Source organism: Gopherus flavomarginatus, chromosome 2 (assembly GCF_025201925.1).
Source record: "Gopherus flavomarginatus isolate rGopFla2 chromosome 2, rGopFla2.mat.asm, whole genome shotgun sequence".
Taxonomy (NCBI): Eukaryota; Metazoa; Chordata; order Testudines; family Testudinidae; genus Gopherus; species Gopherus flavomarginatus.
The window spans coordinates 227,211,103-227,227,198 of NC_066618.1; the positions used below are offsets into that span (position 1 = coordinate 227,211,103).

Below are 16,096 nucleotides of genomic sequence, written 5' to 3' on the forward strand. Positions count from 1 at the left end.
TGATGTTCTGGTTTAGGATCCTCCTCCTACCATTTGGCTACATGGATCCCACTGTAGGTGTGGGAAAATGCTCTGGCTGCTCTTTGCGCTTTTTGTCACTGCTTCCCCCTGCTAGAACTTTCCTCCACTGCCTCCCCTCTGCCAGAAACTTACCCCACTGCTGGAACTTTTCATTGTGGTGTGGAAGGACACTGGCATCAGGGATGCAGCAGGACACCACACTGCTGAAAACAGCAGTGTAGATGTGGGAGGCACTGGTTGGGCAGGTAGGAGCCATGTAGGGTATATGCCTTATGGGTTCAGGTGTGTAGGGCACTGTCAGTAACCTAGTCCCAGATTTGGACCTTAGCGTCCAAAATATGGGGGTTAGCATGAAAACCTCCAAGCTTAGTTACCAGCTTGGACCTGGTACTGCTGCCACCACCCAAAAATTTAGTGTTTTGGGGCACTCTGGTCCCCCCAAAAACCTTCCCTGGGGACCCCAAGACCCAAATCCCTTGAGTCTCACAACAAAGGGAAATAAACCTTTTCCCTTCCCCCCGCTCCAGGTGTTCCTGGAGAGATACACAGAAGCAACCTCCGTGAATCTAAACAGAGGGATTCCACCCTCCCCGTTCCCAGCCTGGAGAACAGAATTACCGAGAGTCAATCTCTCTTCCCCCCTCACCCAGAGTGAATGCAAAATCAGGCTAGTACATCTAACACACACAGGTTTTCCCCAACTTCTTCCTCCCACCAATTCCCTGGTGAGCTGCAGACCCAATTCCCTGGAGTTCCTCACTAAAGAAAAACTCCAACAGGTCTTAAAAGAAAGCTTTATATAAAAAAGAAAGAAAAATACATACAAATGGTCTCTCTGTATTAAGGTGACAAATACAGGGTCAATTGCTTAAAAGAAATATGAATAAACAGCCTTATTCGAAAGAATACAATTTAAAGCACTCCAGCAACTATAGACATGTAAATACAAAACAAAAAATCAACCTTGTACTCACAACTTGGAAACAGAATATTAGAAAGCAGGAAATAGAAAAATCCTTCTCTAGCTGAGAGAGATTCAGGCAGAAGATAAAGAACTCCGACACAAACTTCCCTCCACGCAGAGTTGAAAAAAATCCTGTTTCCTGATTGGTCCTCTGATCAGGTGCTTCAGGTTACTTTTTTTTTCAGGTGAAAGAGACATTAACCCTTAGCTATCTGTTTATGACACGCCCCCCAAATTGCAGACAGTGGGGAAGCTCACTGGCGGCGATTTCCTTCTAGAACTTTAAAATAAACAGATTACTACAACACATGCACCTTTACATATACCACTAAGTATATAACTAACAGACTTCTACATTTTAAGAACAGTTTTTAACTACTAGATTCTGGGAAACTCTCACGGGAGAGTGCATCAGCTACTTTCTTAGAAGCTCCTGAGATGTGCTGAATTTCAAAATCAAAATCTTGGAGAGCTAAACTCCAACGAAGAAGTTTCTTGTTGTTCCCCTTGGCAGTATGAAGCCACTTTAGTGCAGCATGGTCAGTTTGTAGCTGGAACCGCCGTCCCCAAACATATGGGCGTAGCTTTTCCAGGGCGTACACAATGGCGTAGCATTCCTTTTCACTGACTGACCAGTGAGTTTCGCTCTCAGACAGTTTCTTGCTGAGAAACACGACAGGATGGAAGTTGTGATCTGTTGCTTCCTGCATGAGCACTGCTCCTATACCATGCTCAGATGCATCCGTTGTTACTAGGAATGGCTTGTCAAAGTCCGGGGCCCTGAGCACAGGGTCAGACATGAGCGTTGCCTTAAGTTGGGTAAAGGCCTTTTGACACTCATCAGTCCACTTAACTGCATTTGGCTGGGTCTTTTTGGTCAGGTCGGTCAGTGGGGCAGCGATTTGGCTGTAGTGTGGTACAAATCGCCTGTAGTACCCGGCCAAGCCTAAGAAGGATTGGACCTGTTTCTTTGACCTTGGGACAGGCCACTTTTGGATAGCATCCACCTTGGCCTGTAGGGGGTTTATGGTTCCTCGACCCACCTGGTGCCCCAGGTAAGTCACTCTGTTTTGGCGTATTTGACACTTTTTGGCCTTAACAGTTAGTCCGGCCTGCCTGATGCGCTCAAAGACCTTTTTCAAGTGTAGTAGGTGTTCGGGCCAGGAGTCTGAAAAAATGGCCACATCATCGAGGTAGGCAACTGCAAATTCTCCCAGTCCTGCTAGTAGACCATCTACCAGCCTCTGGAAGGTGGCAAGTGCATTTCAAAGGCCGAAAGGAAGGACATTAAATTCATACACCCCCGCATGGGTGACGAATGCTGACCTCTCCTTGGCAGGTTCATCTAGCGGTACTTGCCAGTACCCCTTGGTTAAGTCTATTGTAGAGATGAACTGGGCACGTCCCAACTTCTCCAATAGCTCATCGGTGCGTGGCATTGGATAGTTGTCTGGACGAGTTACCGCATTTAGCTTACGGTAGTCCACGCAAAAGCGTATTTCCCCATCTGGTTTGGGTACCAGAACCACTGGAGATGCCCATGCACTGGTAGATGAGCGGATTATTCCCATCTGTAGCATGTTCTGGCTCTCCCGTTCTATAGCAGCTTGGGCATGAGGAGACACCCGGTAGGGTGGGGTTCTAATGGGGTGAGCATTACCTGTGTCAATGGAGTGGTATGCCCGTTCAGTCCGTCCTGGGGTGGCTGAGAACAATGAGGCGAAGCTAGTGCACAGCTCCTTGATTTGTCGCCGCTGCAGATGTTCCAGGGTGGTTGAGAGGTTCACCTCTTCCACGCCACCGTCTTTTTTCCCGTCGTAGTAGACACCTTCAGGCCACTCAGCATCATCTCCCTGGACTGTAAACTGACAAACCTGTAAGTCTCTGGAATAGAAAGGCTTGAGAGAATTAACATGGTAAACTCTAGGTTTTAGTGAGGAATTGGGAAATGCTATGAGGTAGTTCACAGTTCCCAGGCGCTCTTGGACCGTGAATGGCTCTTCCCATGATGCTTCCATCTTATGGGCCTGTTGCACCTTCAAGACCATAACCTGGTCTCCTACCTTGAAGGAACGTTCTCTGGCATGTCTGTCATACCAGGCCTTTTGCTCTTCCTGAGCATCCTTTAGGTTCTCTTTAGCAAGGGCTAAGGAGTGTCGGAGGGTGCTTTGTAGGTTGCTTACAAAGTCCAGAATGTTAATTCCTGGAGAAGGCGTAAACCCCTCCCATTGCTGCTTTACCAACTGTAATGGCCCCTTAACCTCGTGACCATACACAAGTTCAAATGGTGAAAACCCTAAACTGGGATGTGGTACAGCCCTGTAGGCAAACAGCAACTGCTGCAACACTAGGTCCCAATTATTGGAGTATTCGTTGACGAATTTACGTATCATGGCCCCCAAAGTTCCATTAAACCTTTCCACCAGGCCATTGGTTTGATGGTGGTACGGGGTGGCAACCAAGTGGTTCACCCCATGAGTTTCCCACAGTCTTTGCATGGTCCCTGCCAGGAAATTAGATCCTGATTCTGTAAGGATGTCGGAGGGCCAACCTACCCTGGCAAAAATGTCTGTTAGGGCCAGGCACACAGTGTTAGCCCTGGTGTTGCCTAGAGCTACTGCTTCCGGCCATCGGGTAGCAAAGTCCACTAAAGTCAGTACGTACTGCTTTCCTCTGGGTGTCTTTTTTGGAAAAGGACCCAGAATATCCACAGCTACTCGCTGAAATGGGACCTCAATTATGGGGAGTGGCTGGAGAGGGGCCTTGACCTGGTCTTGGGGTTTTCCCACTCTTTGGCATACCTCACAAGACCGGACATACTTGGCAATGTCCTTGCCCATCCCCTCCCAGTGGAAGGACTTCCCCAACCGGTCCTTGGTTCTGTTCACCCCAGCATGGCCACTGGGATGATCATGGGCTAAGCTTAAGAGCTTCCCCCGGTACTTAGTTGGAACCACAAACTGTTTTTGCGGCTGCCATTCTTCCCGGTGTTCACCAGAAAGAATCTCCTTGTATAAAAGTCCTTGGTCTATAACAAACCGGGATCGATTAGAAGAGCTGAGAGGCGATGGGGTGCTCCGTGCCGCCGCCCAAGCTTTCTGAAGGCTGTCATCTGCTTCCTGCTCAGTCTGGAACTGTTCCCTTGAGGCTGGGGTTACCAGTTCTTCCTCAGACTGTGGACTTGGGCTTGGTCCCTCTGGAAGCGATGTAGGTGATGGGGTTGTTTCCGTTGCCGGTGAACCGCTCTCCGCTGGTGCACCTGAGGGTATTTCAGGCTCTGGCTGAGCCTTTTGGGTATGGCTGTCTGTTGCTTCTGCCAGTTCTGGCTCGCTGGTGCCCTCTGGCGTTGAGTTTGAAGATGTGGTTGCACTTGCTGGTGCTGGTTGCTGTTCCAGTTCCGGGCCTGGGACTGGAGGTGCTGTGGCTGTTTCAGTGGTTGGCATGGAATCCGGGTCCACTACCTCTGTCTGGGTCTCTGGTAACACAGACGAGGCGTCTGTGGACGGCTCAGGAACAGGAATGGGTCTGGAAGCTTGCGTGGTTTGGCAACGTGTAACCATTCCCACCCGCTTGGCCCGCTTCACCTGGTTGGCCAAGTCTTCCCCCAGTAGCATGGGGATAGGATAATTGTCATAGACTGCAAAAGTCCACATTCCTGACCAGCCTTTGTACTGGACAGGCCTTTCAGCTGTAGGTAAGTCTACCGCTTGTGACATGAAGGGGTAAATTGTAACTTTGGCCTTTGGGTTGATGAATTTGGGGGCTACGAAGGATTGGTGGATAGCTGACACTTGTGCCCCCGTGTCTCTCCACGCAGTAACCTTCTTTCCGCCCACTCTCAAATTTTCCCTTCGCTCCAAGGGTATTTGAGAGGCATCCGGGCCTGGGGATCTTTTGTGTGATGGTGGTGTAATGAATTGCATTCGGATGGCGTTCTTTGGACAGTTGGCCTTGATATGTCCCAGTTCATTATACTTAAAGCATCTTCCATCTGATGGGTCACTGGGCCGAGGTGAGTTACTGGAGACTGGTGAGGTGGAAGAATACTGTGTCTGTGGCTTTACTTGGGTTGTAGGTGGGGTTTTTGGCTGCCCTCGGTTGTAGGGTTTATGGTCGGTGTGCCCCCTGGGGTATTCGTTCCCCTTGACAGTAGCTTTCTTGCTTTCTGCCACTTCCATCCATCTGGCTCCAATCTCCCCCGCCTCAGCGAGATTTTTGGGTTTTCCATCTTGTATGTACCGTGTTATGTCCTCAGGAACACCATCCAAGAACTGCTCCATTTGTATGAGGAGGTGCAGTTCTTCCAAGGTTTTAACATTGTGTCCTGATATCCAGGCCTCATAATTTTTCCCAACGTAGTAGGCATGTTTGGGAAATGACACATCTGGTTTCCACTTTTGGGTTCTGAAGCGCCGACGGGCATGATCCGGGGTGATCCCCATTCTGTATCTGGCCTTGGTTTGAAAAAGTTTATAGTCGTTCATGTTCTCCTTAGGCATTTCAGCTGCCACCTCTGCTAAGGGTCCACTGAGCTGTGGCCTCAATTCTACCATGTACTGGTCTTCAGGGATGTGGTACCCAAGACAGGCTCTTTCAAAATTTTCCAAGAAGGCCTCGGTGTCATCACCTGCCTTGTAGGTGGGAAATTTCCTGTGCTGTGGAACAATCATTGGCGCAGAGTTGTTAGGGTTGACTGTGTTTTGCTTAGCCTTTTCTAATTCCATGGCCTGTTGGTGGGTCTCCCTCTGTTTTTCCAACTCTCGTTGGTGGGCTGCATTGTTGGCTTCTTCTTGTTTTTGTAGCCTTTCCATCTCTTGTTTATGAGTTGCCTCATCTCTGGCCATCTGTGTTCTGAGCACTGGTTGGGCAGGTAGGAGCCATGTAGGGTATATGCCTTATGGGTTCAGGTGTGTAGGGCACTGTCAGTAACCTAGTCCCAGATTTGGACCTTAGCGTCCAAAATATGGGGGTTAGCATGAAAACCTCCAAGCTTAGTTACCAGCTTGGACCTGGTACTGCTGCCACCACCCAAAAATTTAGAGTGTTTTGGGGCACTCTGGTCCCCCCAAAAACCTTCCCTGGGGACCCCAAGACCCAAATCCCTTGAGTCTCACAACAAAGGGATATAAACCTTTTCCCTTCCCCCCGCTCCAGGTGTTCCTGGAGAGATACACAGAAGCAACCTCCGTGAATCTAAACAGAGGGATTCCACCCTCCCCGTTCCCAGCCTGGAGAACAGAATTACCGAGAGTCAATCTCTCTTCCCCCTCACCCAGAGTGAATGCAAAGTCAGGCTAGTACATCTAACACACACAGGTTTTCCCCGACTTCTTCCTCTCACCAATTCCCTGGTGAGCTGCAGACCCAATTCCCTGGAGTTCCTCACTAAAGAAAAACTCCAACAGGTCTTAAAAGAAAGTTTTATATAAAAAAGAAAGAAAAATACATACAAATGGTCTCTCTGTATTAAGGTGACAAATACAGGGTCAATTGCTTAAAAGAAATATGAATAAACAGCCTTATTCGAAAGAATACAATTTAAAGCACTCCAGCAACTATAGACATGTAAATACAAAACAAAAAACCAACTTTGTACTCACAACTTGGAAACAGAATATTAGAAATCAGGAAATAGAAAAATCCTTCTCTAGCTGAGAGAGATTCAGGCAGAAGACAAAGAACTCAGACACAAACTTCCCTCCACCCAGAGTTGAAAAAAATCCTGTTTCCTGATTGGTCCTCTGGTCAGGTGCTTCAGGTTACTTTTTTTTTCAGGTGAAAGAGACATTAACCCTTAGCTATCTGTTTATGACAGGCACTCTCTTCTACTCATCTAAGGAACGTCTCACCATGTACGCTCCTGTTTATATCCATGCTATCTGAGCATCTAGTGTCTGCACTCTACTCCTTGCAGGAAGTGTAGATGTAGCCTATATTTAATATACCTGCTCTTGAGAAAAGTGCCTTAGGATAGTTAGTGTCAAATAATTGTACTGAGTATCTTGGAACAGCTGGAATATTCCTCTTCCAACTCTCTTTCCCTGGACATGAATGAACCCAGAAGACAAAGGATACTAAGACTTTTGTGGGGAGGCTTTGCTTTGAAACTCGTGACATTTTGGGGTCAGGGTGAACCCAAAACCCAAAATAAATTCAGCAGCTGCTGGCAAATTTTTGACAGTGTTAAATATGCTTTGATAACAAAGCTGTGGGAACTGGTTGTTCAAGACTTGCAAAGTGTTTAATATCTGCTTGATGACCCGGTGAGGGGGTTGATACTTTGGAAAAGTACATTTTTTTGTTTTTTAAGTTTACCCATTGAAGTGCTTCTTTCTACTTTATGTGTGGATGTTTATTTAGATGAGATTATAAACTTTGGAGGAAACACATTCTCTAGTGATTCATCTTATCTTCCCATAAAATGTCACACATTACATTGGAGTAGTGTAAATGTTATGTTCTGGTTTGGGGACCTGGCTGGCTTTACCATTGATGCCTAGTTGACAATACGGTTGATCCTCTAATGTTTGAATAGTGTTTTTCTCATTTCCCCCGAGACTCAGAAACTATTGGCAGTAAGATAGTTTAGGAGAGAAAAAAATAAACCCTAGCGATCAAATCTAAGGTCTCATCTAGGAATGCAGATGGTAGAGTTACAAGATTTGCTCCCTTTAAGCTTGTTCTGAAAGTGTGTGCGTGCACACGCACGCACACACACACACACACACGTACGTGAATTTACTCTTCTTAGCAGGGACAGCTAAGTCTGTTGCATATTCAGATTCTCTCATAATTGGAAGTGTTGTGCTTTGGGCTTTTGGTGCTACCCAAATAGAGGTAGCAACTAGCCATGACATCTGAACTTCCCATGATTCCATGGGCTTAGTGTGGGCTCATCTCTACTTTTTAATTTGTGTTTTTAGGAAGGGTAGGTATTTGCTATTTATTAGACCAATGTACCTTGAATGATTTCAAGGACTGAGAGCTGTTCTATTGATGTTAGCTATTTTGATGCTTCAGAAATATTACCTGAAAGTTACACTTAAAATTAAGGTTTGCGAAGTTCTAAAAATAGAGATTAATAGCAGTATTTTCCATTGATTCTGTAATGTTCAGAAATAAAGTTGCATGTACTGTAATTTCTATAAGCTTGGACAATTGTTTCACTCAGTCCAATATACTGGGTTAAGGAATTCTCCTTTCATTAACAACAGTTAGATGCTGGTATCAGTCCATTAACTTCAGTGGAGTTACTCTTGATATACACCAGTGTAATTTGGAGGACAACATCTCACAAGTGTTTCACATGTCATCCACAATGCCTTTCATTGTTGCATTTATTTAGTATATTTATTAATCAATTTTTATTAATTTTTATAGATAAAAAAAATCAACAGGAATTTTCCCATAAACCAGCAGGTAAGAAAAAGAAATATTTGGAAATTTTATAATTCTCATAGCACCTGTGTTGGAATTGTTTTGTTGCTCTGTTTTTGTTTTTTTCCAGAGAAGAAAGGGATGCTAGATCTTAATTAGCTTCCTTTACACTAGATCAGGGGTAGGCAACCTATGGCACACGTGCCGAAGGCGGCACGCGAGCTGATTTTCAGCGGCACTCACAATGCCGGGGTCCTGGACACCTGTCCAGGGGACTCTGCATTTTAATTTAATTTTAAATGAAGCTTCTTTAACATTTTAAAAAGCTTATTTACTTTACATACAACAGTTTAGTTATGTATTCTAGATTTCTAGAAAGAGACCTTCTAATAACGTTAAAATGTATTACTGGCATGCGAAACCTTGAATTAGAGTGAATAAGTGAAGACTCGGCACACCACTTCTGAAAGGTTGCCGATCCCTGCACTAGATAATTGAAATGAAAGGGTGTTGTGGTATTCAAGAAAAGTAGGATTTTGCCCATTGTTTCCTAAATGCATCTCTGTTTTTTTCTACTTTTATAATGAAAAGAGGGGTAGGATTATTGTGTCTTGAGAATGAAGATATTCTGAGGAATTCTCCTCTTTGGTGACACTTTCATTATTAAAGCTGGCTTGGATTTTAAAGGAATTTTTCCTTCCTCTCACTCTTACTAAAAGATTATTAGTCATCCACAGAAGTAGAGAATGCAGTTGCGCCACAAGTATCTATAAGACTTCTGTTTTCACTGAAGATGTCAATTCACCTCGAACTTATTCAAGAACAGTTACTGTAAAATCACTTAGTATTCTGTAGCATAAAGATTGCTGCTGACTCATCTGAAAATAAGGAAAGAAAATTGCTTAGTAAACAAAAGATAACTAGCAAGTTAAGGTTTAAATGATCGGGATTTTTTTTTTATGAATTCATTGCTCAACATTAATTACCAATCAACAAAAAATAATACAAATACAAATAATAGATATAATGGCTCAGCAGGCTAGTGCATAACTGTGCAATGCTTTCTGCTATTCTGGACCTCCAGGTACCAGTGTTTAGAATGGCATTTGGTTCCTCTTCATTAGAGTTTCATAGGCTTAAAAAGCAAAAATAACTTTCTTGAGTTGAGTAGCTTGTTGGACATGCTATTTGTAAACGAGTCTGCAATTAATTCATTTTTCCCTCAGGACTTACCATAGAAAATTTCAGGCAAACAGCCAAAATATCAAGGAGGTATGAAAGGAGGTAGACAAATTAGAGAATTTCATATATAAAAAGGAAATAATTTACCGAACTGTGAGGATGCAGGAATTTGAGAGATCAGTGATTTCAAAATCAGATGTCCTTCCTGGCTTGATTTGAACAAAAGTGTTTGTTTGTTTGTTTGTTACTGAAGATAAGTATTGTGTGGTCTTAACGGAATACTGTCTATCTGTTTGAGGAAAAGATTCCAGTCACACACAAATTTAGGGGTAATTTCTGTCTTCTAATATATAGCTAGCATCAACATGAACTTCAGAGAAGGATCAAGCCATTTTGTTGTTCCATTAACAGTGCATTATTTATCTGCTTATTAAAATATGGTCTTGTGTGTCATTTTCATTTCCACATTTATTTTAGTAAAATGAGTTATTGTCTATCTGAAGTTGAATAACTCTGGGGATTCAGGAACTAACTGCTTTGCTTTATGAAAGTACATTATTAATGTGCCCATGTAATAAGAAACCTTGAACTCTGAAATTGATCTGACTGGGAAATTAGTTTGGGGGATTTTCTTAACAATATTATATTTTAGCTATAGTGATTAGCTCAAACTTTGTATATTTTTATTTGTTTAGTGTGCAAACCATTTCAGGGAAATAGCTTCCTTATTTTATATGTCGAATTAAAAACCCATGAACATGTAAGGTGCTATATACTAAAGAACAAGAGAAACTAGGATAGGGCTTAAACCTGCTTACTCTAATACATGTGAAAAGCTTTACATGCGTGAAGTCCCTATGAAGCAAATAAGTCTACTCAGGTGAGTAAAATTACGTCTATGCTTGTCTATAGCTCTGAGCCCATATTGACCAGCTCTTCTAATTTAAACATCTTCATCTAACTTTTATTACAAATAAATCTGCTGATAAACAAGTTATGGAGAATATTATATTTTACCATTACAAATAAGGAATGGCTTGTGTGAGTATTTGGCTATCAAGATGAGTTGTAAAATTCAAAATATTTTGCTGACTATGTAAAGATTGTTTGAGCGAGAATAAAAAAGATACTGCTGTTTTTGCATATGTAGGAATTTGCTTTCTAATAAATATTCTCCTTTGCTAAAATTTCAGCTACTGAAATATCTGACTTTATTAATTTTAGACATTATTAATGCTTCAGGTGCACATAAATTAGTTGACTTTTTCATCTATGTTTATCTGGGTCTATAGAAGCTTTATACAGAATTTTCCATTGGCAGTGAAATTTACAAATATATTAGGTGTTTGTTTTTTCATGGTGCAAAAATATGGACAGAAATGTGAACTTTGTTTAAAGAATTTCATTTAAAGAGACTGAGTTGGTACCACAACTTTACTTTGTAAAAACTAGCGGGTGGAAGAGGGAGAGAATAGTTCATTGTCATTGAAAGTGATTAAATATATGTATACTGAAGTATCATTTTATAAAAGCACTAGCTAAAATAGCATTAGCCCTTTTTGAGCTGAACAGCTAGCCGAAAATGTGGGGTCTCTTAGGTTGTTCCAGTTAGGCAGAAAAATTGATGCAATTCTTTGATGCAGTTCTGTTTATTTACAAAGAATGTGTAAAGTCCACAGAAGGACTCAAATAGCAGAAAACTTTATTTTATCGCAGCACCAGGAACACTCTTTTCAGCTTGCACCTCTGACCCCAAAACCTCAGCTTCTAAGGTCAGACATTATGTTCTCAGCAGGTCCTTCAGCCTGTCTGTGTCTCTCTTTTTCATTCTCTGTGTTCTGCTCAGGTTAAAAAACTTACTAACTGTCAGGGTAATTAAGCACTGGAACAAAATGGTGACGGACATTGTGAAATCTCCATCACTGAAGGTTTTGAACAACAGGTTAGACAAACCCCTCTCAGGAATGGTTTAATTATTATTTATTCCTGTCTACTGAAGTCCTACTGAGGTTCCTTTCAGTCCTACACTTCTATGATTCTATGATGGAAAAGAGTCAAAGGAATAGGATGTGTCCTTAAGGGACTGGGTGTCAGGAAGGTTCTAGGAAATGGGGAGAATAAAGTCAGGGGAGGCTGAGGAAGGAGAATATAACAGTAGTGAAGTGATGACTGTAAAGAAAATACCACTGTAAAATAAGCAAAATCTTAAAACTGAATGATATTTTTATTTTCTCTGAACCCTATCCGTTCTCCATATCTAATACTATCTAATAAAATAAATACAAGTAATTGAAGAAAAACCTGGATTTATATTACAGTTTCATACATATTGAGCAGAAATCCCATGACTTTAGTGGAAAGAGGATCAGGCCCATTATCAGATAGGCAGTAAGGTTAGAATATCTCAAGGTGATAGCCAAGGGCTTCTATATTTGATCTGCCAAAGTGGAACAGGAAGCACAGATGTCACCTTTTCTTGGAGCTCATCGCTGTTTTGCAGCTCTTGTATGAAGCACTGAAAATGTCAGCTCCTGAGAGACAGATCATTAGGCTAGAGGGAGTTCAAAAAAGTAACACTGGCTTCTTTGTTGACCCTTGCAACACTGCAGACTAATGTACATTTTTTCCTCAGTAAAAGGGCATGTAGTGTATATCCATTTGCAGGTCCTGATCTCATACACTACCCCTTCATGAGTACCCCAACCCTCCTCTGTGCTGTTCATCCTAATCAATCCATAACTGCTTGCCAATGGACAGATCTCAATCTGAAATCTACCTCACAGCTTGCCAGAGAACTCCTGAACCAGGCCTTTCTACCAACTTTTGCAACCCTTCCTGGCAAGGGGAGCCAAATTCAGCTGCCTCTGAGCTGCTGTAGACCTTACTGCTAATCCCTCACCAGCTATTGGGACTCTCAGTTTTTATTTGTGATCCACATGGAATGTGCATCACGATTGTAGGGTTAACATGGTGTTGAGATATTGTTCAACTGAGAATTAGTTTTATAATGGAGTTAGGGTTTAGATTTAAGGCTGAATCATAGCTAGAGGCTGAATTTGGATTCAATGGTAACATATTCAGTGCTGCCAAGTGAAATTTTTGACCCAAATTTCAGAGGCCTGGCACCCTCTTAAAGACTGAAACTTTCAAAATCCTCTGTTCTCATGAAATTTCAGTGGCATCCAAATTTTTCTAGTTTTTGATCCATCCTAGATCCATTCTAATACCAGTGAGAAAGGGCTTGCATTCACAGTTCTGAATATAATCATCCTTGAAAATTATAAAGGGTTGGATTCAAAGTTAGTTTGGGCCCATATTGGATTAAAATCAAGCAGTTTCTTCTCCCAATTTTATATGTATACTACATTTTTTATATCTTATGTGTTAAAATGTCTCTGGATTATTTACATGATGCTAAAACACAGGCAGTACCAAGTTCATCATGAAACAGGTGTCTCTTCTTTAGCCCATTTGTAAATACTCTCAAATTGGTAATTCAAGGATTCATCACACTTTTTGAAGATAGTAACCTCATCAGTATTCCCTTCTTTTTTTGAGGATCATATTTTTGGAAGAGCTAAGGGAACATTCCAGTAGCTTTCTGAGCACAGTTATTACATTATTGCAAAGTACTTTGGAGAATCACTTTGAGTGTGAAAGGCGCTACATATGTAAAATCCAGTCTTAATCTATTTTATGTCTACCTACTAGACAATTTGCAAATAAATACCTAAACTAATCTGCATTGCTTTAATTTTTTTATGATCTCAGTTTTTAATCTTATTTTCTCTTAATGACAAAAAAAATCTATGACTCCTCAAGGATCAAGAAACTCAAGCACAGATAAGAAGAAAATGCTTGCATCTTTAAAGGACAGCCCAGTGCTGTGGATGGTAGAGAACTGTGCAGCTCCAAGGGAAGACTGGGGAGAAATTTTGTCTCAGGTGCAGAATTTCCCATTTGCTTATAGCAGGAAAGGATCCCTCCTTGTGCTCTGTGGAGCACATGGGATTGCACAGGATGTACCATACTAAAATGGGGCACATTTCCTCACCCCAGTATGTCCAACTTCGTTGGTAGTGCAGTGCAACTCTTGAGGTGTGCAAAGGGAGCAGCCTCTGCAGTCTGTGCTCAGGAGAGTGCAGTCAGAAGCTGTGCTGTGCAAGATGGTGACTCCTTGGGTTTCCCACATTGAGAAGTAGTTATAATATTTGGTTAGGTTTGTACAATATTTGGTTATACTTAGCTGTGGAATTCCTTTACACACCCTGAGACTTGTGTGTCTCTTCCTCCCCCCACCCAGACACACTTTACTAAATCTGGCAGTAACCTTGGGGGTAAATTCAATATCAGGGAGTATGTTGTAATCAGCTGAGTAATTTTCTATGTTATTGATTTACTTCTACGTTAAATTGCACTTTCACCAGTACATTATGATCATCACCCTTCTGTGCTATAGAGGCAAAGCACAAATTGCAATTATATGGTATTAGCGATGAGCTGACTCACTTAAAAAGGAAATGATCTGTACATGAGAAGCTGCTATTGAGTGATATAATTGATACTCTGTTTAGAGGAAATAGCCAAGATTAACCTTTATAAGTAAATCAGATAACTGCTCTTTAAGTAATTATTCTATGTGTTAGAGTTTTTTATATTGATGAAAATAGCACTGGAATATACTGTCCAATATTTGCACATTGTGCTTACACAATACATGAATGTTTCTTTCTGTTTTAAGAGGCAAATTTCTGTAGCTGGCGAAAATTCAGCCCACCATCCAAAAACTGCTGGAGCCTTACCATTCTTTCTGCTATATTGCCATTCCATTAGCCATTTCATTAGCCACCAAAAATGCCAGCTTCAGGCAAAAATAAAGGCACCTTTACTCCAGTCATAAAGGTGACTGTCATTATGTGAGAGGTTGATAGGTTAACATCTGTTTGAGTGACAGACATCTCTGCTGAAACATACAAATGTTTCAATTGTGGGATTATAATCTCCAAAAAGATATCACTTTTATAATACTTTAAAAAGTGAAATGATGGAACAGGATGTTCTGCTAAAAAGTGAGATGTTACTCAAATAAAATACCCTCAATATGATTCTAGCAGTACATGGGAAACAGTGTTTATGTTCTGCCTCATTTGGGATTTTTGACTTTGCAGGTCTATTGAGCTAAATATTTTTCAATACACCATAACTGTGGCTCCTCAGAATTGCCACTTTGCATCTCATGACAGTTAATGAACCTTCAGGTCCGACAGTACATCTGCACTATCAACATCTGCTGTCACAGTGAAGTTTTTGATCGGGTTTATTCTGGAGGGGGAAGACTCTGGAATGAAGCTCCTATTGTCAAGTGCTTATTAAAACTCTGAGGGGAAGCTGAATTTGTGCTGTTAGATTAAGCAGAAATACACAATAAGGTGTAAATTCTGTGGTGATCATTGCCTTGTATTGCATTATACAGCCATACATGCAACTAGGCATTGATTACTCCTTAATTTAAGGCCTAGAAAGTCTTATATTGATTAAGTATTTATATTTCACTTAAACAAAAAAGGAAATATACATATATTTCAAACTTACACCCTTCTTTCTCTTCAGGGAGATGTGATGGAAAGTAGAAGAAAAGATGTCCACTGAATGAAGTACAATTTATAGTATAATGTAAGAGGCTTCTGAGACTCTTACCACTTTAAGGGGGAGGGATAGCTCAGTGGTTTCAGCACTGACCTGCTAAACTCAGGGTTGTGAGTTCAGTCTTTGAGGGGGCCACTTAGGGATCTAGGGCAAAATCAGTACTTGGTCCTGCTAGTGAAGGCAGGAGGCTGGACTCCATGACCTTTCAGGGTCCCTTTCAGTTCTATGAGATAGATATATCTCCATATATTATAAGACAGTGATTCCCTAAACCAATAGAAGTATGGCTCATTTGTCTTCCCCATCCTGTGTTTCAGTATAAATCAGAGCAGGTGTCTCTTCTTTGTACCTCAGTAGAGAACCAAACCTTTTAAAAGGCACTGTCAACGTTAGCCCTCAGAATACTACATAGTTTACAAGTGGATTAAGCCTGCCCACTGGGAGAAGCTAATATCTGAGAAGGCCATTGGACTCCTTGTCAAAGGGTGTAGAATATGTGAAGCTGGAAGGCAGTTGTATTGAGTCACTTGGTCAGAGTGTTGGAGAAGCAGTTAGTGAGATCTGGGATATTCCACAGCAGTTTACTATACAATTGGCAAAGGGATTGAGGTAACTAGGAGAACAGATGGAGCATTACATAGCAGGAAAGAGAGGTCAGATCACATCCTTTCAATCTCTGCACTTCTAATGTGGCCTTCTCCATAGTGTCAACAGTACATGCCACAAACAGATACTACCATCTGAAATCATATTCATTCCTTATTGGAGTTGGTTTGTAAACACCAACAAATGTTGTTTGGTATAGACTCATAGACTCCAGGACTGGAAGGGACCTCGAGAGGTCATCGAGTCCAGTCCCCTGCCTTCATGGCAGGACCAAATATTGTCTAGACCATCCCTAATAGA

At 41.9% G+C, this 16,096-nt stretch overlaps 1 protein-coding gene across 5 annotated transcripts in view; it reads left to right on the forward strand.

Moving 5' to 3' along the window:
• SNTG1 (syntrophin gamma 1) overlaps positions 1–16,096 on the forward strand; it is a 543,852-nt gene that overhangs the window by 404,857 nt on the left and 122,899 nt on the right. For all 5 annotated transcript variants that reach the window (XM_050942000.1, XM_050941999.1, XM_050942002.1 and 2 more), the window contains one exon: positions 8,366–8,404. In XM_050942000.1, the coding sequence (XP_050797957.1) occupies positions 8,366–8,404 (39 nt within the window). The remainder of the gene's footprint in view (positions 1–8,365; positions 8,405–16,096) is intronic.